Raw genomic sequence first — 22,210 nt, 5'->3', positions numbered from 1 at the left:
CATACTGTGGACTTCTTATCTTTTCCTAAATTCCCTTGTTTATCTTTCAGTATCCTTCTGAGACTACTGTTTATAAGCAATGTCTAGGTCTCTAGTGGTATGATTTATATTATGTTGATATGCAAGCCTGCTGGTAAATTAATGCTATGTAATGGCCTCTTCTAGAAAAATAGAAGTTTGCTATTTAGTAATATTTTAACCCATGTGTGCTAAACAGAGATGAAGACCTCTAAATCTTGTAGGTTTTTTTTTTACATCCAATGACTTTGTGGAGATTGTTTTTGTTGTGGCATTGTAGTGTTATAATTTGTTTTCAATAGTTTTAATACATTTGGTTTTTAACATTTTACATTTTTACATTTTGAACACTCGGTGAGCCAGATTCTCTGCAAATCCAAACCTGAAAATGAACTGGTGAAATGTTCACTCTCTGAACCTCTGGGATACCATTTGCTGCACAGCTCCACAGGATATGACTGCTGCAGAGCAGTCAATATTTGGTGAGGGCTTAATAAATATTGTTGACTGGATTAAGTTCAGGATGTTGAGAGATATAAACATGCCCAAATTATTAACACAGAAGCAATATTGCCAAAACAGAAGCCCAGACTGCTATAATAGTAAGAATGGGAGGGGGGTGTGATCATAGGAGAGTCATAAGCTAAATATGTTATCCCCAGCCCTTATGCTGTTAATGGGGCTATACTGCCAATCCTGGGTGTAAGGTATGGGACCCAACCCAGGTGACAGAAGGAACTGGAAAGCAGGGTCAGGGTGTCTCTAACTACATAACCATTAAGTATTCTTGGCCGTGGCATCATGACTTTTAATATGCACCATTTATGGGAACATGAGAACTGACAAGTTCCCAACAATACAAGTAAAGCTGGTTCTTCCTTAATCTGTTTATTGATGGGTTCATTCTATTTTTTTAAAAAATCCGTAAGACTTAAATCACTTGGTAAAAAGAAGAGAATATAATTAAATATTGTATAACATTAGTTTGGGGTGTTTTTTGCTTGTTTGGCTTGTTTATTTTTATTTTGCAATGTGCTTTCATTACTGTTTCCTATTTTACCTTTGAAGCAATCATGGTAGACACTGGGAGAATTTGATAATAACCAAATTATTTATGATTTTCTCACCCTCTTCTCCCACCAAAACATACATACAAAGTGCCAGAAGCAAGACTATAAATCAGGACCTTCAGCATTATCCCCCGTGCTGCCCTTGAAAGTATTTATCTTAGAAAACCATGTAAACATATCAATGATTTTTTAAATCATTTTTGTTTATGGCCACACAACCCTGAATATGCCTGATCTTATCTGAACTCGGAAACCATTTTTAACCTTCAATACCCTTGTTTATAAGTTGCCATTTCAATAGTAAAAATTTACATTTAACCCAAAGTTTTAAAATAGAGATTTGGCTTTAGTTAAAAATAATAAGCCTTCATAAGCAACTTTTTTTTCTAGAGGAAAATAATACTAATAGAAAACTCTAACAATACTAATAGAAAACCAAATTATTAGGCTTTTTTTTTCATAATTTAACTGTGTTATAAAGCAATTCTGTCCTTAGGAGTCATTCTTTAATATTCATCATCAATTCTTCTATTCATTTTTATGTATATACTAGAGGCCCAGCGCACAAAATTTGTGCATGGGTATGGTCCCTAGGCCTGGCCTAAGATCAGGGCCATCTTCCTCAGCTGTCGCCAGCCAGCCCCGCCCCCTGCCGCCACCCACCCCTGGTTCCCCATCCCCCATTGGGCGATAGGAGCCTGCCAGCCAGGGGAAGGAACTGAGAGATTGGCCGGCGAGGCAATTGGGGCCTGCAGGCTGTGGGCAGCTCCTGCATTGAGCATCTGCCCCCTGGTGGTCAGTGTATGTCATAGCGACTGGTTGTTCCACTGTTCAGTCGATTTGCATATTACCCTTTTATTATATAGGATCTTTGATGTTTACACTGTTAAGTGCAATATATGCAATTTTTTCTTGGGTATAATTATTTGCAATTCAACTCCAACTAGAAAATGTCCAAAAACAAGATAGCAAACACATCACAATATTGAAAAAAGTGAAGATTTTCCTAAGGCAACAATGTAATGATTGGCTTTATCCACTGTCTTGTGACTGATTTCAAAGCAAATGGTTGCTGATCATTCCCTATTCTTTCAGCTCTTTCCTCTATACTAACATTTATTTATACCCTCATCTATTCTTATACTATTGCCGATTATATGAGAAAAGTTCTTTTTAATCACTCTAAAATAGTCTATGTTTCTGCAACAATGAACATAATTGACAATTATGGCACATTATTCACAGATCAAAATATCTCTGCCAAACAAGATAAGCACGATGCAGTGAAGAACAGGTTCACAGAGGAATGAGAGGATTGGGACGTGAGACTTCTGGGACAAATTAAAGATTAAAATGGGATAGGCTTGGTTAGTCATTCAATAAACATTTGCTGAATTTCATTCAAAAAGGGCACAAGCCAGAAGATAAGAATAATAACCAAAGGCATAAAACCTCTAAAAGTACAAATCCTCACTTGGGTTTGTTGCTAATAAAGATACAAGCAAGAATATGATTTTGTTTTTTCTTTATACTTTGCACTTTTCAAAGAATATTTACCTGTAGTATATCCTTTAACTTTCTTTGGACCCTAAAGAGTGACTACAAGTGAAAAATCCAGTTTCCATATACTTCACTTTATCAGGATTATAAGCTATGACCACTTTGTCAATCTTATATCTTGGGAGATAATTAATATAGAAGAGAGAGGAGGTCAGTCTGGGAAAAGATCCATTATTTTAATTTAACCATAGAACTCCCAAAATCATCATTCTTATCAGGTAATTTTGAGGAATAGTAAATGCAGATATCTCTACAGGGTCATACAAAATGTATTATCCTTTCCAAACTGCTTCTTGGTCTGCCCTTTCCAGGTAGCCACTGGTGGATTAAATGGCCTAAATTCTCACCCTGGGCCATTGAAAGAACAATTGCTTCCAAAAGGTTAGCAATGTAAAAGTACAACTAGAAAATTTTTGTCTTTTTAAGATAAATTTGGTTTAGAAGCTTTGGACAACATTTTTAAAGTCTGCTGTGAAAAGAGGCAATTCTATGGCACCTGCTGGGCCTGTTTCCCCAGGTGGGCTCCTATCCCCTGTACTCAAAACTAACATTTAGGCGGGCTTTAAATTCAGTATACAAATAATTTTCCAGATAATCTACCCCAACCATGTCAACCTCTCTCACGGCCTGTGGGCCGTATGTGGCCCACAATGAATATTTTTGCGGCCCAGCCAATATAATGGTATATAAGAGAAGTTTTAATAAAAATTTCATAACTTAAGTTTTACAATATCCTGTTATACAAAATTATTAATAATTAACTACAACATTCCCTAATGACTAATTTTTATAATCAGTGGCATTCATTTCCCTTACAGGTGCACCATTTCTCTCCACTAATACTAGCAGCGAAAATTTTAGCAGCCGATTGCCATGTCATTAGTCTTGTACTGACTTGTTTGGTGTGCGCAACAAGAAATATTTTGCTTTCAGAGAACAAGAAAAATAGGTTTATTTGCCTTACGCTTATTAATTTGTGCAGTTATTCAATGTCTGGTAAGTTAATGTTCAAGGAAAACATTAATTTTTATTAAAATGTTCTATTACTGGTATTTTATGTTAACGATTACTCATTTATTTCAGTCCTGTGTATTCAGCATGTCTCTATCAAAATAAACCAACATTTCTATGAAAATTGAAGCTTTTGTTTTTTTGCGGCCCACATAAACCTAAACCTTTGCATTTGACATGCTTGGTCTACACCTTCCCAACAGCCAGGATTTGCTTCCAGTTTTGAATAAACACTAAACAAATAGAAAAACAGGGAACCTCAATTAAAAGACATCTGGTGAGTGACAATTTTACCCAAATGTAGAACATCCAAAAGAATCCTAAGTCAAACTGAGGGCAATTTCATCAAGAAACTAACAAATCCAATTGAGCAGAAAATATCCTGATTCATTCCAAACTAGAAGGAAGAAAATTATACAGGCTACTAGGAAACTAAGAGTTTAGTGGAAAATACAAAATGATATCTTAGAATTCAATTAGAATTGATTAATAAAGAAGAATTTAAGTTTATCTAGTTCATTCTTCAGATGGGAAGATTTATAAAAATTCATGAGTTCAGAGACTATCAACAGAGATATTCTAAGGAAAGTTGCTTTAAAATATTTTAAAATAACCCCCAATTTAAGTACATAGTATAATTGTAGGAATTTTTAAGTGCCTCTACCCTTGTCTGTACCTTTACTTCCCACTCCTTGTTAGCATAAAAGCAGTGGCATTGGTAGAGGCAATGGGATGACTCAGATAAGCAACTCTGAAATTTGCAAACCTCTGAAAGTTAGCTCAACTAGTAAATCCATTGGCAGGACAGGTAATTTCATAGACCTATGTCATAGGACTGGATGTTAAGAACAAACAATATAAAGCAAACAAAACAAGAATCATAAAGAAAGAGAAAATATTTTTGAGTAAAATTCAAATTAACCCTAGGTCTATAAAGAGCTGATTAATTAGTACCTCACAAATCACCATTGAGTCTCCTAACATAAAAATCTAGAAAATAGAAATGAAGAGAAAGATGTTAACCAGATCAATTTCAGTGTTAGCCAATTGAGAGAATATGAGGACTTCAGAATACTGGGAACCATTCTCTGGGCATCAATGACTTATTAAAACCATTTGGTAAGAATCAAACTCTCTATTGTAAATGGAATGTTTGCATTCCCCCAAAATGAGTATGTCAAAGCCCTGTACCCCAATATGATACTATTTATAGATGAGGCCTTTGGGGGTAATTAGGGTTAGAAGAGGCCTCTCATCAGGAACTTAATCAAGATAGCACCAGGATCTTGAACTTCCCAGCCTCCAGAACTCTGAGAAAATAAATGTCTGTTGTTTAAGCCACCTAGTCGAGTGTCTTGTCGTGGCAGCCTGGGCTGGCTAATATAGTCTTTTTCCTCAATGCTTTGATTTTATATTTATTTGGGAACTGATCTTCAATTCAGTTTATGAATAGGCACACATGACCTAGAATCAAGAAACTTATAACTGGGAAGAAACAGAACTCTTGCCTAGTTTAACCACCAACTTCTGCCTGAATCTTTTATATGATACTAGAGGGCCCAGTGCACAAATTCATGCACCAGTGGGGTCCCTCAGCCTAGCCTGTGGGATCGGACCAAAACCAGCTCTCAGACATCCCCTGAGGGGTCTTAGATTGCGAGAGGGTACAGGCAAGGCCGAGAGACCCCACTGGTGCACAATCGGGGCTAGGGAGGGATGCGGGAGGTTGGCCAGCCAGAGAGGGACTGCTGGAGGGCTCCAGGGCATGTCCAGCCCATCTCGCTCAGTCTCGATCAGCCGGAACCCAGCAGCAAGTTAACTTACCAGTCAGAGCATTTGCCTCCTGGTGGTCAGTGAAGGTCATAGTGACTGGTAAACTGCCTCCCACCTGGTGGTCAGTGCATGTCATAGCGAGTGGTTGAGGAGCCTTAGCATATCATTAGCATATTACGCTTTGATTGGTTTAAGAGACGACTGGACACTTTGCATATTAGGCTTTTATTATATAGAATGGAGATCTTAAAATACAAGTGACTCTGAGGATTGAATCCAGGTCTTTGAATTCAATAACTATTCTCTTTTCACTGCACCAATGATCTCTATACTATTTTGACTACGCACCCCATCAGTAAAAATATTTTTAATGCATTTCCCAATTTATGTATTTTTTTATTCTATACATGTGCTACTATATATTTATCAAATATATACAAAAAGTTGAAATTTGAAAAAGAATTAAATTAAAAAGTAAATATAAGTAAAAGTCCTGGAAATGTCCTCGGTGGCCCCAGATCTGTCTCTTGCTTCAACAGTGTTTGGACAGAATAGACTCAGGGACGGGGCTTCTAGCCTCCGGCCACTCTCCAGCATCTTATCCACTCACCACCTTCAGACCACCTCTGGGACCAGCCAACACACTGGTTTGGTTTTGTTTTTTTACCTTAACTCCTTACTGCCGAACAACCATTAGTTCACAAATTTGTCAGAATTATTCCACTAAGGTGGAGTTTGTGGTCAACCACCTAGCCGACCTGTATCTGCGGGCCGCCCACACCTACCTCTCTCTGGGCTTCTATTTCAACCTCCATGATGAGGATGTGGCACTCTAGGGTGTGAGCCACTTTTTTCGCTAGTTGACTGAGAAGAAGCGCAAGGGCACTGAGCATCTCTTAAAGTTGCAAAACCAGTGCTGTAGCCGAATTCTCTTCCAGGACTTGCTGAAGACGTCCCAAGGTGAGTGGGGCAAAACTCAGGATGCCATGGAAGCCCCCCTGGCCTTGGAGAGGAACCTGAACCAGGCGCTTTTGGAGCTGTAGGCCTTGGGTTCTACCCACGTAGGCCCTCACCTCTGTGACTTCCTGGAGAACCACTTCCTGGGTGAGGAGGTGAAACTCATCAAGAAGATGGGCAACACCTGACTCACCTCCGCAGGCTGGCCGGCCCCCAGGCTGGGCTGGGCAAGTATCTCTTTGAAAGGCTCACCCTCAAACACAACTAGGAGTCTTTGGAGCCCAGAGGCCTTTGCGGGGCTCCTCTGCATTCCCCTGTGTCTGGCTTTTACCTGAGCCTCTCCCCAAAACTACTAGCTGTTCTTTTAACCACCCTAAAGCCCTCTCCCATGCATTGAACCAAATGAAACAATAAAGTGTTTTGCAGGAAAAAAAGACCTAATACATCTTTAAAGCCCACATTAGAGACTGCTACACTTTCTCACATTGCTCCCCCGTAGCAGGAAGTTAGTAAAAAGTTGAATCAGTGAAAGCATATCACAATATTAAAAAATGCCAGAGTCTAATGTTGGGAGATTGTGATTATTATTCTTAACACAAGAATAGTAAATCTAATGTTTTAAAAAAATATTTTCAACAGAAGTAGTACAGGCTGCTAAAATTAAATCTTTAACCTAAGAAAAGTCATACTATGTCAATATTTCATTGAAGAAATGTCAAGGAAAACTTGAGTCGTGAATTTTATGCTGGGGTCACTATAAATGGCTCCTTTTCTTTTGGGACCAATGGATTGATAAGAGCCAATAGAGTTAACACAGGTGGCTAAAGGGCTGGGGTAAAGTTTTGACCACTGTAGCAAATTAAACTTGTTAATTAAAAGCAGAGTTGTTTCTATAGTACTTTTTCATACAATTTTCTAACAGCTATATTATATATTAACTAGAGGCCCGGTGCACAAAATTCATGCACGGGGGGTGGGGGAGGATGGGTCCCTCAGCCCGGCCTGCACCCTCTCCAATCCGGGACACCTCGGGGGACGTCCAACCGCCTCTTGCAATCCAGGACCACTGGCTCCTAACCTTTCGTCTGCCTGCATGACTGATCGCCCCTAACCACTCTGCTTGCCTGTCTGACCACCCCTAACCACCTCTGCCTGCCTGCCTGATCGCCCCTAAGCACTCTGCCTGCCTGCCTGATCTCCCCTAACCGCCTCTGCCTCGCCCCGCACCTGGGACCCAGGATTCCCTCTACCAGCTGGTTACAGGCATCCAGGACTCGGGTTTCCCTCCCTCTGGCCAGCCACAGGCATCCAGGACCCAGGCAAGCTTTGCCCAGGCCAACTGCAGCCACAGGGGACTGTGGGTGGGCGGCTTCGCCCGGGCCATAGTCGCTGGTGCCTGGGACAACAGGGCGGGTGGCTTGTTCCTCTCCTTGGCCACAGGCACAGCTGCTGGTGCCCGGGACTGCAGGGACCATGGGGTGTGTGGCTTGTCCCTCTCCTGGGCAGCAGCCTGGCTGGTCCCCATTCCTCTCTCACATGCTCATTTGTGCCTGTCTAATCTCCATTCCTCTCTTGCAAGCTCATTTGTGCGTGGCTGGTCCTCATTCCCCTCTTGTGAACTCATTTGTGCCTGGCTGGTCCCCAGTCCTATCTCCCCAGTGTTGAGTGTCTGAGCGTTACAGTGTGACAGCATGAGGGCATGACAACCATTTGCATATTAGCTCCTTATTATATAGGACTAGAAGGTCCAGTGCACAAAATTCATGCGTGGGTAGTGTCCCTAGGCCTGGCTGGATCAGGGGCAATCTGTGGGGCAACTGGTAGGGCGAACGGGGGCCCACACTGGCACCCGCCTTGGATGGCCTGGGGCTTGCGGGCTGGGGCAGCTCCTGCATTGAGCGTCTGGCCCCTGGTGGTCAGTGTGTGTCATAGCGACCAGTTGTTCCACTGGTCATTCCACTCTTCAGTCAATTTGCATATTGGGCTTTTATTGTATAGGATTACTCTGTCTCTTTCTCTTCTAAATTGCTATGCTACATAAGTAGAAAGAAAATTAGATGTTTACAACTAAATGCTGCTCTAAATTAAATTAAATGACTTCATGAAAACATTGCTGGCAGTGAAAGGTAAGCTTTAAATAGAAAAATCAATGGAGACATTACAACTCAATAGTAGACAAAAATTAAGCATCCCATCTGCATGGCATATTCTGGCTATGAAACCTTGAGTAATACCTTACCAAACTTCATTTTACCACTCATAGTTTTGAGACAGAATGATCTTAAATAAAAATTGTTAAATCTGTCATTGTTGTACAAATGAGACTTATTCAGTCTCATTTAAGCAAAAGTCAGAGCAGCAAGTATTGCCCCCAGCTTTCACAGATGGCAAAGATACTTCCGAAGGTTAGCACAAGAGAAACCCATTCATGCTCTGCTCTTTCAGTATAAACAAAGCACCAGTACCCAGAAGAAGAAGAAGAAGAAAAGAATGTGATCTGAAGCACTCCCAGAGGTGTAACACCCCAAGCGGTCACACAAAATCTTTAATAAGACCTGTTAAAGTAAAATGTCAGTCCAATATGAGGTGGCTTGAAAGCATTAAAAAGAAATAAAGCCTTCATACCACACAATTGATGGGAGAATCTCTGCTGTAACACTTCATGTTGGAAATAAATACTTCAAGACAGAGGTTACCTACTAGATCAAGGTTTTTTTTCTTTTCTCCTTTTCCTTCTAATTATTATTAAATCAGAAAAATCCAGTTTTGAAAAAAGCAGATTATATCTAAATAATCATCATTTTTAATTTTATGACATGTTTTCATTTATTTTTCCTTTAATGTCCTAATTTTTATAGACTTGTTCTAGACAACATGGTTTCCCACATTGATATTTTTTTAGGTACTTAAAAGAGGTTAAAGAGGGCAAGAAATTTTTTAAATCCCAGCTTTAACTGCATTTTAGGAATCAGAAAGAGAAAAGATCACAGGGAATGTCACTTATAAGCTATGGAGTCTAGGGCAATGCTAAAGATAGAATTGATTAGGTGCCTTTAATGTATCAAGCATTGTGTGTTGCTATCATTCTCATATCACCCTTTAGAATACTAGAGTCAGTAACTTACCAAATGTCCCACAACTGGAAAGTTGAAAGAGCCAAATATTGAACTTAATTCTTTATGAGTTATTTTTTAATTTAATTTATTGGGGTGACATTGGTTAATAAAATGATATAGGTTTCAGGTATATAATTATACAATACATAATCTGTATATTGTATTATTGACATTCCAAGTCAACTCTCCTTCCATCACCATTTGTCTCCCCTTTACCTTCTTTTATCCCCCCTTTACTTTCTTCTACCTGCCCCCAAAACCCTTCCCTCTGGCAATCACCATACTGTGGTCTGTGTCTATGAGTCTCTCTTTTTTTTCTTTGCTTAATTAACCCATTCACTCTTCTCACCCAGCCCCCAACCCTCTCCCCTTTGACAGATGTCAGTCTGTTCTCTGTATCCACAAGTTTGTCTCCACTTCGTTAGTTTATTTTGTTCATTTGATACCACATATAAGTGAAAACATCCGGGACTATATCCATAGATATCTGAAACACTTATTTGAAAGAATATATGCACCCGATGTTCATTGCACCATTATTTACAATAGCCAAAATTTGGAAGTAGCCCAAGTGCCCATCCTATATAATAAAAGGCCAATATGCAAATTGACCGAATGGTGGAACAACCAGTTGCTATGACATTCACTGCCCACCAGGGGGCAGGTGCTCAATGTAGGAGCTGCCCCCTGGTGGTCAGTGCACTTCCACAGGGGGAGCGCCATAAGCCAGAAGCCCTGAGCCGGGCTCATAGCTGGCTAGTGTAGCAGCGGTGGCAGAAGCCTCTCCCGCCTCTGCGGCAGCACTAAGGTTCTCTCGACCCCCCCCCCCCCCAGGGCTCCCGAACTGTGAGAGGGCACAGGCCGGGCTGAGGGGACCCCCCCCGCCCTGAGTGCACGAATCTCATGCACTGGGCCTCTAGTCAGTAGATAAGTGGATAAAAAGGCTGTTGTACATTTACATAATGGAATACTAGTCAGCCTTAAAAAAAAAAATGAAGCAAATCTTATCCTTTATTAATTATTTAAATCTTTATTGTTGAAAGTATCACAAATGTCCCTCTTTCCCCCATTGAACCCTTCTAGCCACCCCCCCTCCACGCACACACACAAGGCCTTCACCACCTTATTGTCTGAGTCCATGGGTTATGCATAAATGCATGGAAGTTCTCTGGTTGATCTCTTCTCATCCACCCACCCACCCACCCACAGTCTGTTCCATGTTTCCATGTCTCTGGGTCTATTTTGTTCATCAGTTTATTTTGTTCAGTAGATTTCACATATGATTGAGATCATCTGATACTTGTCTTTTCTCTGTCTGGCTTATTTCGTATAGCATAATACTCTCCAGGTCCCTCCATGCTGTCTCAAAGGATGGAAATCCTATCTTTAGGATAGCATGGATGGATCTGGAGAATATTATGCTAAGTGAAATAAGCTAGTCGGGGAAAGACAAATTCTGAATAATTTTAAAGCCCACATTTTTTGAACTAAATCAAGCCACCACTCAGGCAAGTCATTTCACCTCCCTAGGCCTCAATTTTAATTTCATTTTCAGAAAAATATAGAAGGGTTGAATCAGAAAATCTTTAAGTTCTCTTCTAACTAGAATAAGTAAGAAATTATATATCAGAAACTCTATAAACTTTATAAGCCCCATAAAATTCAGTGAACCTTTTTTTATAACAAATAAATGTTAATACCATGTATTCTAAAAACAAATGATGTAAGTCAAGATGTAAAGCTTAAATTATTTGCTTTCTGTCATTTTCAATCTATGTGAAATGTATTGTAGGATAGCTGCCCACTTTTTAAATTTATGGACTTCTTTCATTGTCATATATAAAACCATATATTGGTCTTAAGATATTTTAATTTAGGTTCATTTATTATAAAAGTCTGACTATAATATAATATTTAATAATATTAATGATATTTTACTCATTTAGATATTTTCAATTTAATAAGAAATATAAGGCCTTGGCTGGTTTGGCTCAGTGGAGAGAGCGTTGGCCTGCAGTCTGAAGGGTCCCGGGTTTGATTCCGGTGAAGGGCACATGCCAGGGTTGCGGGCTCGATCCCCAGTGGGGGTGTGCAGGAGGCAGCCGATTGATGGTTTTCTCTCATCATTGATGTTTCAATCTCTCCCTATCTCTCCCTTTTTCTCTGAAATCAATAAAAATATATTAAAAAAAAATAAAAATGTGTACATGAATGTTCATAGTAGCTTTATTTAAAATATATATATGTAATCACTTTGATTTACTTTCAATTAATGTAGTTTATGCTATTTGACTTACTTTGAATTAATTTTTTTAAATAATTAAATTTTAAAATTATTTCTTGGTTTAGGAACTCAATATATATTAAAGTATAGATCAAAGCTAACTACATTATAGCATCAGAAATAATGGAGGGGAAACCTGCTTTTATGAAATTATGCTTGGAAGTTTTTAATAACTAAGGTAGGTCTTGTTTTGCTTATTCATGATGAAATAAGAGAATATGCTTAAGGCTGCTATTTCTAAGCACTTTCTCCACATAATATTTTGCAGGAATGGATAGTCTTTCCAATAAATGAAAAATTAAATTAGAAATGATTGTCACTATATTTCTACCCATTTTAACATCTTAAGTTACTAGAGATATATTGGGGTGCTACATAAGAATTTTAATTCGGTAAATGGCAACTTGTATATCTAGTAAAGATAGCTTGGGATCAAACTTGCATGAGTAAAAAAAAAAATTTAATAAAAGTATCCCTCTTTTTTCTATATTTAATCAACAATCTTTTGGGGATATAAATTTAATAATAAATCAAAATTTCTAAATGTACATATTGCTCTCCAGGTTCCTATATCTTAACACATCCTCATGTCCTCCTTGGTGTTCACTCAGTGTTTCCATCTCAGTAGAAGGACCACATCCATCCTGTAAGAACACCAAAAGCCTAAGAGTCACCTTCCACACATTCCTATCCCCTCCATCTCAAATCCAAAGCCTTACCAAAAGCTCTATCATTTTTTTCTTCTAAATATCTCTTAAATGTGTCCAGTTTTCTCTATCTTCCTATCATTGCCACCAAGAAGTTAGTTATTCCAGCCTTTATTCATGACGTTGAAGCCACCATTTTTCCTCCCACTATAGAGTCCTTGCATGTATGTTAACTTTTCCTAGAAGCCCTTCACTCCTACTTTGTCTTGTTAAGCTAACTTACCCTTCCCATCATAGCTCTCAATCATCTTACTTTGGGGAAGCCTTGCCTGACCTCCAAGATTAGGCCAAGTCTTCCTATTACATACTGCCTTGTGCTATGAAGCTTCTCTCAGCAGCTATCATGGTTTATTTATTCGCTCATCTTGCTAACACATAATTATCAGCTATGTGAAGGCAAGGCCCCTGTCCTCAGGCAGTTTATATTCTAGGATGAGGAAAGAGGCCATTCCATATGAGGACAGGTTGAAAGGAGACCCATGAAAGGAGACACGGTGGAGAATTGTTACACTTATTTGTGTGATTTGATGAACGTCTGTCTCCCACAGCAGACCATAAGTGCATAGACGTGGGACCATCCCTTACTTTGGTAATGCCCACAGGCTCAGTCCCTCCCTTTTTGACCCATTGCAACCACAAATTATCCTCCAAAACTAGCAAAAGGTCACTTTAAATAGAAAAAATGGTTTGCTTATATTTTTATAGCTAAAATTGTTCATGGACCCCTCTCAAGTAAAGGAAGAATTCAGAGCATTAATCATTAAAAGGGACACTGCATCAGGTCTTGAATGTGAGTAGAAAAATATGAACACCGATTTAAGTGTTCAGGGATAAACAAGATGATCATGTAAAGGAAGTCTTTTTTCCCCTCATTTGTATGCCTTTGCACAATGACAGCTACAAGATACACAGAGACACACAGGGAGAAGCAGAGGCTGTTCTAACATTTAGAACATTCTCTTTGGATTTTCAAATGTCACAATGCCAAAGAAAAACACTCTCAGATTCTAAATCACATTAATTCTTTAAACTTTCCTCATTGAACACAGGGAAAAATAACCTACTTTTATGTGTACAATTTTGGATTTTTATTACAGCAAAGATTTAAGGGGTGGGAGGTTGACATTTTTAGACCAGTGCAAAATAAACTTTTGAAACTCTAAGGTAACAACTTCTAACTTATCAAAACGTCGGATTCTTTTCTCTGATAAACGACAGTCTCCTGCTTAGAGTCGTTTAATTAAGTGGAAGCATGCTCTTTATGCCAGTGGATTTTCAAGAAGCTAAGAAGCAGTGAAATGACAGCTCTACTGTTTACATTGGGATTCATGTAGGCAACTCCATTCCTACTAATCTGGGCAGCATGAGCCTTTCCACCAAGATGAAAATTTTTGCATTAAGCTAGTTTAAATAGGAAATCTCCTAGCATCATTATGTACTCGCAGTTCCTTAAAGTCATGGCTCAGTTAATCATTTGCTTTTAGAATGTTTTCCTCAAAGAACAGGGATATCCTTAATGATATATTTTTAATTATCCAAAATATTCTCCCTTTTGCCTTTACACATTTTTTCATATCACATGTCTCGGAAACTCAATAAAAGAAGAATTAAGTGAGTGATTTGCTTCGTATTTAACTTAAATAAGAAAAGCTCAGTAACAGAAAGATGTGTTTGCAGTTTTTTTAAATTCGTATGCAGGTCACCTCCTTTTCCAATGAGCAACTGTTTAATAATCGAGGGAATTCCATGCTCCAAGCCATGGCTCTTTATTTTATGTAATAATGCATACAACCAAAAACCAACCAATAAAACCAATGAATCTGAACATTCCCTCGGAGTTCATTGAATTTCCTTGATTGGGTATTAAACACAATCAGTATTCAGTCAAAGAACTGGCACACTTCTGGATGTATCCCCATTTTAAAGAAACCCTATTGGACACACTATACTTTCCTTTCCACATAATTCTGCCTTAGTCACCCTTAAAAGCTGGATGGTAACTACAGCAAGAATTAAAGATGGTCTTAGGCATCACAACAGAATTACTGTTGTAACACAAAGACTCTCCATACTAGAGAAATGTGTTTGCATTTGTGGTTTTTCTGATGCCTTCAAATGAATGTTCCTACGTCACAGCTACATCTGTTTGGATGCTTTTTCCCCCTTGGGTAAATGAACAAAGGCACATGTTCTTAGAACTTGCCTGATGGAAATTAACAGTCTACTTTTATCCCTGCCTTGTATAGCTTTGAATTGCTCTATTTGTTTATGCTTTCTTTCATAACTTAATAGAAATCTAAAACATATCACTAACTTGGTACCTTAAGAACACTCAGTTGGTAATTGGAAATAAAGGGTTAATCTCCTTCAGGGCCCTGAGAATGTTTACTTAAAATACATTTTAAAGGAGGAGAGAGATTAAAGACATATGCCAGGATAGAAAGCTCCTGAAAGTTATGCCCCACTGATCAAGTATTTGCATTATTCACTGTATACATGAACTTACAGAATGTGATTGATTGAAGTGCCTAGTGATGTTAAATTCAATTTATTCTTTTGGACTTACCTACAAAGTTTGATATATAAGACATAAATCTCTTCGGTTTCAATTTTTAATCATATTTCTGCATACACCTCAAAATCAGGGCGTCTAATATCATGCCAGTCAGCTAATGAATGGTAAAGCATAGAAATGGCTAAGAGAGAATTCCCATCAAATGTCAACCGAGTCACATAGATGAACAAATCCTCACTTGTTCATAAGCTGTACACAGTCTGAGAACTGAAAGTGAACCAAGGGTTGCTCACAAGCCTGATTATGATAGCACAGTATTAAAATACAAACAGTAAAAAGTTACATGTACACATTTTTACAAAAAAAGAAATGAAAACAAAGGGTACTTACACTTTTGTTCCGAGAAAGCAAATCAGAAGTATTTCTCTGCATGGTGGTGTCTTAAGTAACTCAAACAGGCAATGGTTGTTTCCAACGTCACTGCTCTCGCTGCAACAATTATCCACTCAAAAGCCAACTGGCATTCTGAAGGGAAAGGCAAGGAAATGTTTAATCAAGTATATGATTAACATGTGTGCTTCGAAATACTGTCTTAGAATAGGACAGTAACTCTTAAATCATTCATCAGAACAGGCTAAAATGATGCTGTGTTTAAAGCAGTAAAAGTGCACCCAAGCAACAGTTCCAAAACAGCTTTTGTTAAATGTTCGTTAGAGATTTCAAGTACCATCTGTTTTCTATTAAATATTCAAGCCTACATTTCTAGTAGCTGAAAAAAAATAGGTATGGTAGCCACAACCTAAAGTTATATGTATGTAATGAAAACACAGACTGTATTGGGTATTTGATAATTCTTGCTGGTACAGCTAGGGACCCCTCAGATTTCCACCAATGGATGGAAGGTAGCTTTGTCCACTGCTGGAGGACTCTTGTCTACATCTGAGAGCCCTCTGACCACTACATCATGGCCTCCTGGCTTATTAGCAATAACCCACAGTACAGAGAGCCATCCCAGTGGCTCTTAAGTAAATTTAGTGAGTTCTCTATCATTTTGACTCAAAGAGATTATAAAGAATGATTTGGAGGAAGTGCTTACCTAGTTAAGCAATAACTAACTTGCAATGAATATTCCAGAGCAGTTGCCACTTGAATGACAGACTAGCCTCATAACCTAACCTACACTTTACACTAGACACGAAGAAGGAAATTCTCTGTTTGATTGGGAAGAAAAAGCAAATAGAATAACTATGGTGCTGTATTCATTCTGATATTCAGCTATATTTGAACATTACTTACAAATTCATAGGGTATATTTGCACGTGGGTTGAGGTGCCTTTTAGGAAAGAAATCACTCTAAGGCAGTGGTTGGCAAAATACCCCATGCTGGCGCGCATGTACAGTGTGATTGAAACTTCATGGCCCATGCGCAGAAGTCGGTATTTTGTGGAAGAACCACACTCAAGGGACCAAAGAGCCACATGTGGCTCACGAGCTGCAGTTTGCCAACCACTGCTCTAAGGGAACAGGGATGAGGCAAACATGCTTGACCAAAACTCTGACCTTGTAGATGTGGGCAGATTCTATAAGGGCAGACTGATTCTAACAACAGCATGTATTCTATCATTTTGGGTTTCTTCTAAGCATCTCAAAAGATTTGTGTCTGAGGCTTATGGAAAAGAATAACAGTGATCAAGGTCTGAAGGAGTTTGTTTTGGTAAAATGGTTGAAAAATATCAAAGTGCAGAGCAGTGTGAATTATATATTCAAAAAATAAACAAAATGAAGTGACTATATGTATTTTTAAAAGCATACACACCAAAAGGAGGGAGGACTCCATGGAACACAGCATCTCTGTGGGCCCCTGGAGGAGGCCAGCCCTCAATAGCGGGAGGACCCAATGGTTCCCCATGCCAGTGGGAAGGGACCTGCACCAAGCTCTCCAGCAATCAGCAGTGGCACACTCTCAAGGATCAAAGATTTGTTTGGAACAGGAAATCAGTCCTCAAGACTTATAAAAATAAAAGGGAGATATTTTTTAACAAGGCCAGAGACCCCACAATAGCAAGGTAGAGCTAGAATTAGAGAAATAGAGTTTATTATTGCTAAGACTAAGCCTAGACACCTAAGAGTATGCTTAGATGCAATGCCCTAAAGGGCAGTGAGGAACAACGCTTTCTTCTGGGGTCAATGAAAATGCTTACCTGAAGTTAGAGAACAATGCACAGTGAATATGTGTTGCTAGGATATATATGGTTCTTTGAGTGCATATGAATTTTTAAGGGTAGGGCTTACTCCTGGGACCCTAACTGACACATTATTCATCTGTAGAAAGAGCTGACCCACAAATACAAAGTTCTCAGCTAGTATACCTCCAGGAATTTAGTCACCTTTACTGATTAGTTCCAATGCCAAGCATTTTATTAGCTCTCAGAAAATGTAAAATTATGTTACTCACCTAGATCAATTTAAGAAGTGGGCAGAAATAATATAAACTGTGAACTAACTAAATATTCCATACCTGGGGAGGAGGGGATAAAATCCCCTAAATGGTGTAGAAAGCTTACATTCTATCAAAGAAAAACTCATTCAAAAAATCTCATCACCCATTTAGTATTTAATGAGTACCCTTGGGGGCAACCATGGAAAGGCGGGTTAGAGATGCAATGGTTTTGAGTTAACAAGTGAAATCAGACTAATTATGGATTTGACCTGAGGCTTTCCTGAATTAATCATATTTTGAACAAATTTATCTTGACATCATTTAAAGACCATCATTAATAGATCATTTCCTATAGGAATTTGTAACATAAAGAAATTGAAAAAGGCAAATGGATTTAATTGAAAAATGAGAGCGGATGGGGTGGCCCTTCTCAGCCTTTATAACTACCTAGGAGGTACCAGGGCCTCACTATAACAGTGTGGACCTTGGAACCAAATAGGTTAGAACGACAGCTCTTTAATTGCATTCTGTGTAGCTTTAGGTAAATTACTTAACCTCTCTGAGCTTTCTCCAGACCTGCAAAAGGGAGATGATAATACTCATGCTGTTTCTTGCCACGTTTAAATGAGTTTTAATGTGTATAAAGTTGTATCATCACCATCCTTCATTACTACCTTTTTCTTCTGTCAAATGGCAAGCAACAACCACCACTCATTCTTATTGTTTCCTAAAAGTGCCAAACTCCCTCAAATAAGACAAACTTAGGCAGATGCACTTTCATAAGTGCCAAACTCCATCAAATAAAAAACTTAGGCAAAGGTACTTTCATTTTTTAAAAATTTATTTATTGACTTGCAAGAGAGAAAGAGGAAGGGAGTGAGAAACGTCAATTGTTGTTGCATTAGGCATTCAGTTGATTCTTGTATGTGCCCTGAACTGGAGCTCGAACCCACAACCTTGGCGTGCCGGGCTGATGCTCTAACAGCAAGTATACTTTCGACTACACAATAATGAACAATGTGTCCGTTAGGGTCCCAGGAGTAATAAGACACTACACTCATATTAGGGTCATTAACGGAGGGCTTAGTAAAGAGACTATTAAAGAAGATGTGAGTAGAGAAGTGGAACCCACTGAGGATGGTGCAGTTCTTGGACAGCTGATAACGCAGTTCTTACCACCTCCAAGCTGTAGGGACAAGGAGAGGGATGGGCCACCAATACCTCAGAGCAGAGGGTCATAGAGTGAGTGCACTGCCTTGAAAATGGAGATTATTCTCTGGGACACAGCCTGGGGGACTCTGAAAGGAAGGAGAGGAACCTGATCTCATTCTGCTGCCTCTTTCTGATCTCCTGCTGGGACTCCCCACTGCAAAACTGCAACAGAGCCGTCAGCCTCCCAGGACAGAAAGCCTCCCAGGGCGGGGCAGGAAGGAGAGCGGAGCGGGAGGGGGCATAGAAGAAGTGCCACACACATTTGACCTGATTTCTCCGGAGAGGACTGCACTTTTCTGCTATCTCAGTTCATCATAAGAAAAATATCTATTATTTATCCTTAATCCTCACAGGAACCCTGTGAGGTAGAATCGTTACTCTATTACCCAATTGTGAAAAGGGAGAAATCAGCTCCAACAAGTTAACTAAATTGCCCAGTAAATAGCAGAGCCAAGATTCAAACCCTATTTGTCTGGCTTCAAAGTCCATGTTTTTTCTACCCTGCCACCGTGCTTAGCTGCCAGTATCACGAACCAGTGTGTTTTAATTATCAACAAGTGGTAACCTCTGCAAATATCAAAGTTGTGCCTAAGCCAAGGAATGTTTGATTTAAAAGGTTTCCTTTCCTCAGAGGGAAGGGAGGGGAGGGTGGGGGTATGGGAGAGAGATCAGCCAAAGGACTTGTATGCATGCATATAAGCCTAACCAATGGACACAGACACCAGGGGGGTGAGGCATTGGGGGGGGGGCAATGGGGGGATAAGGACACATATGTAATACCTTAATCAATAAAGAAAAATAAAACGATAAAAGGTTTACTTTCAGGAAGGCAGTCCTACAAATTCCTCCCTCAGCAAAGAGGATGCTGTAAGACCGCAGAAATGCATTCTTCCTCCAGGTGCACTATAAAGAAACCAGGTGAGAGAACACTCACAAATGCAATTTCATTACTACAGGAATTTGCACATAAAAGTTAATTGGGGAGAAGGAGAGTCGGCTCCTGCAGAGGGAACACTTCAGAAATAAAAATGAACAGAGCCGGTGGGTGCAGAAACATTCTGAGAAGGAACCTGAGCTGGAGCACCTGAACAAATCTTTCTGCTTTGATGAAAGGATAAGGGAGTTAAGACAGGTTCTTTCCCAGAGATTAAGGATTTATATAATGGAAAAAGCCCTGGACTGGGCATCAGAAGAAATAAGTTCTACTTTCATCCCAAGGTCATATACACAAGCTGTATGGTATTAGAAAACTCTCTTCTTTTTCTTTCTCTGCCATTTGCTTGCTTCTCTGTAGACTGGAGATCAGCCCACCTCACAGGGTTGTTATGAGGCTTCATTAGATGATATCTCAGAAAGTGAAGGGACAGCCCTCACAGGGCACCCTGGGGGAAAGACCATAGGAAACCTCTGCGGTCACCATTAGATCTGGATCAAGAAAGAGTCTTTTTTTATTTCTTTATTGACTAAGTTATTACATATGTGTCCTTATCCCCACATTACCCCCCATCCCCTCCACTCATGCCCTCACACCCCTGGTGTCTGTGTCCATTGGTTAGGCTTATATGCATGCATATAAGTCCTTTGGTTGATCTCTCCCCCTTACCCCTATCCTCCCCTACCTTCCCTCTGAAGTTTACTGGTCTGGTCGATGTTTCTCTGTCTCTGGATCTTTTTGTTCATCAGTCTATGTTGTTAATTATATTCCATAAATGAGTGATATCATGTGATATTTATCTTTCTCTGACTGGCTTATTTTGCTTAGCATAATGCTCTCCAGTTCCATCCATGCTGTTGCAAATGGTAAGAACTCCTTCTTTTTTACTGCAGCGTAGTATTCCATCGTGTAGATGTACCACAGTTTTTTAGTCCACTCATCTACTGATGGGCACTTCGGCTGTTTCCAAATCTTAGCTATGGTGAATTGTGCTGCTATGAACATAGGGGTGCATATATCCTTTCTAATTGGTGTTTCTAGTTTCTTGGGATATATTCCTAGAAGTGGGAGAATATTATTGACTATATACCCATTTTATATATTGCTTATCAGCTTCATAATAACATAAGTCTCTGGAAAGGAATTTGATAATAAGTACAAAACTATAATGGTGTTATATGTTTTATATAGTAATTCAGAAAGTAACTTGAAGTACAGAAAGTGCTTTATATTCAAAGGTATTCTTAGCAATGCAACTTATAATAATGAAAATTTGAAAATATTTTAGATGTCCAACAAGTTAACTAAATAGCCTAGTAAATAGCAGAGCCAAGATTTAGCTAAGGAAACAGTTAACTAAAATATGAGAAACCTCATGATGTACTATGCATTTAAAAATAATATACTAGTATATATATTATAATATATTTTAATGATATGAGAAAATGCTTCTGCTATAATGTGAAAAAATAAAATTAATGTGGTATGGATAATATTATCTTATAAAAATTATAGAGAGAGAAAAGACTGGAAATAAATATAGGAAAATATTAGTAGTTGTATTTAGATACAAGTATTATGAGGGGTTCTGTTCTTTCACATTCTTTGGCTTCTTAAATTCTCAGCATTTGGGAAAACAAAATACTTAAAACAGTAAAGGAAAGTAATTGAGCGAATATAAAACAAGTCATTACTATCTCTTTCTACTTCAGAGTATCCTTTAAGTGCTAAGCTTTTGTTGCTATGATTTTTCCAGGAGGTTGTTGCATTGTCCATTCAGTGGAGTGTCCGACTTTGCTATTTCATACATAGTGTTTGGCTTTGCCTTTTGGGACTCTACTGAATGGGAGAAGGGCTTAGCTGGAAAAGGATGGCCAAAAACTAAGTTCTCTCTTGCTAACCCTGCTATTCCATCCTCTTCTCCCACCGTAACCCCTGTAATGGTTACTAGCCAAAGAAAATCTTCAGACTCTACTTCACCTAGAAATTCAAACAGTTACTGAGGTCCCCCTATGCTAGTTTCCAGAAATGCAAAACACATAGAACTCAGATCAACACAAATAATGAACTGAAACAGCAAACAAGAGATTTGAGTTGTGCAGGACAAACAGGAGCTCAAGCCATAAAATATTTTCATGTGTATTATAAATAGAGAAAAATGCAATGGAGAGGCTATGTCTGTCACAATTTGCAACAGAAACATTCATAAAATAAATTAATAATTGCTTTCTTTATCTAGGTTCACCTTCAATAAGCTTTGAACTGTTTGAGCCTCTTCTCTATGTCTTCCTTAACATTGAATCAAAAATTGCACCTCAGCTTCCTGTCTCACCCCATCTCACTTTTTCTTACCTCCTTGAGAGGATGAAGGAATTTCTCCTGTCTGAGAGGATGAAGTGTTTTTCTACCCATGTTTGGTCATGTCTTCTACTTACTATCTGCCCTCCCCCTATCTGCTCTATCTTCCTGGCTCCTTCCTCTCATACTCTCACTACTCTTTCCATAATTTCTCCTCTTGTAAAAAAAATTATATTCTCTCCACTCTAAATATCATTCTCTCCATAATCAAGTTATTTGAAAGTATTGTCTATTGATTTCTCCACCTCCTTACTT

General features: G+C 39.0%; 1 protein-coding gene and 1 pseudogene across 1 annotated transcript in view; one reads left to right on the top strand and one right to left on the bottom strand.

Moving 5' to 3' along the window:
• The window catches only part of LOC111825980, a 32,787-nt pseudogene extending 26,130 nt beyond the window's left edge, over positions 1-6,657 (top strand).
• Positions 1-22,210, bottom strand: part of PDE4D (phosphodiesterase 4D) — a 1,252,971-nt gene that overhangs the window by 965,547 nt on the left and 265,214 nt on the right. The window contains 1 exon segment of the mRNA XM_014452711.2: positions 15,402-15,536. Coding sequence (XP_014308197.1) covers positions 15,402-15,443 — 42 coding nt within the window. The 5' untranslated portion in view covers positions 15,444-15,536.

This window comes from Myotis lucifugus, unplaced genomic scaffold, assembly GCF_000147115.1.
Source record: "Myotis lucifugus unplaced genomic scaffold, Myoluc2.0 scaffold_0, whole genome shotgun sequence".
In the NCBI taxonomy this organism is placed as follows: domain Eukaryota; kingdom Metazoa; phylum Chordata; class Mammalia; order Chiroptera; family Vespertilionidae; genus Myotis; species Myotis lucifugus.
This window is presented reverse-complemented; position numbering and strand designations above follow the sequence as displayed.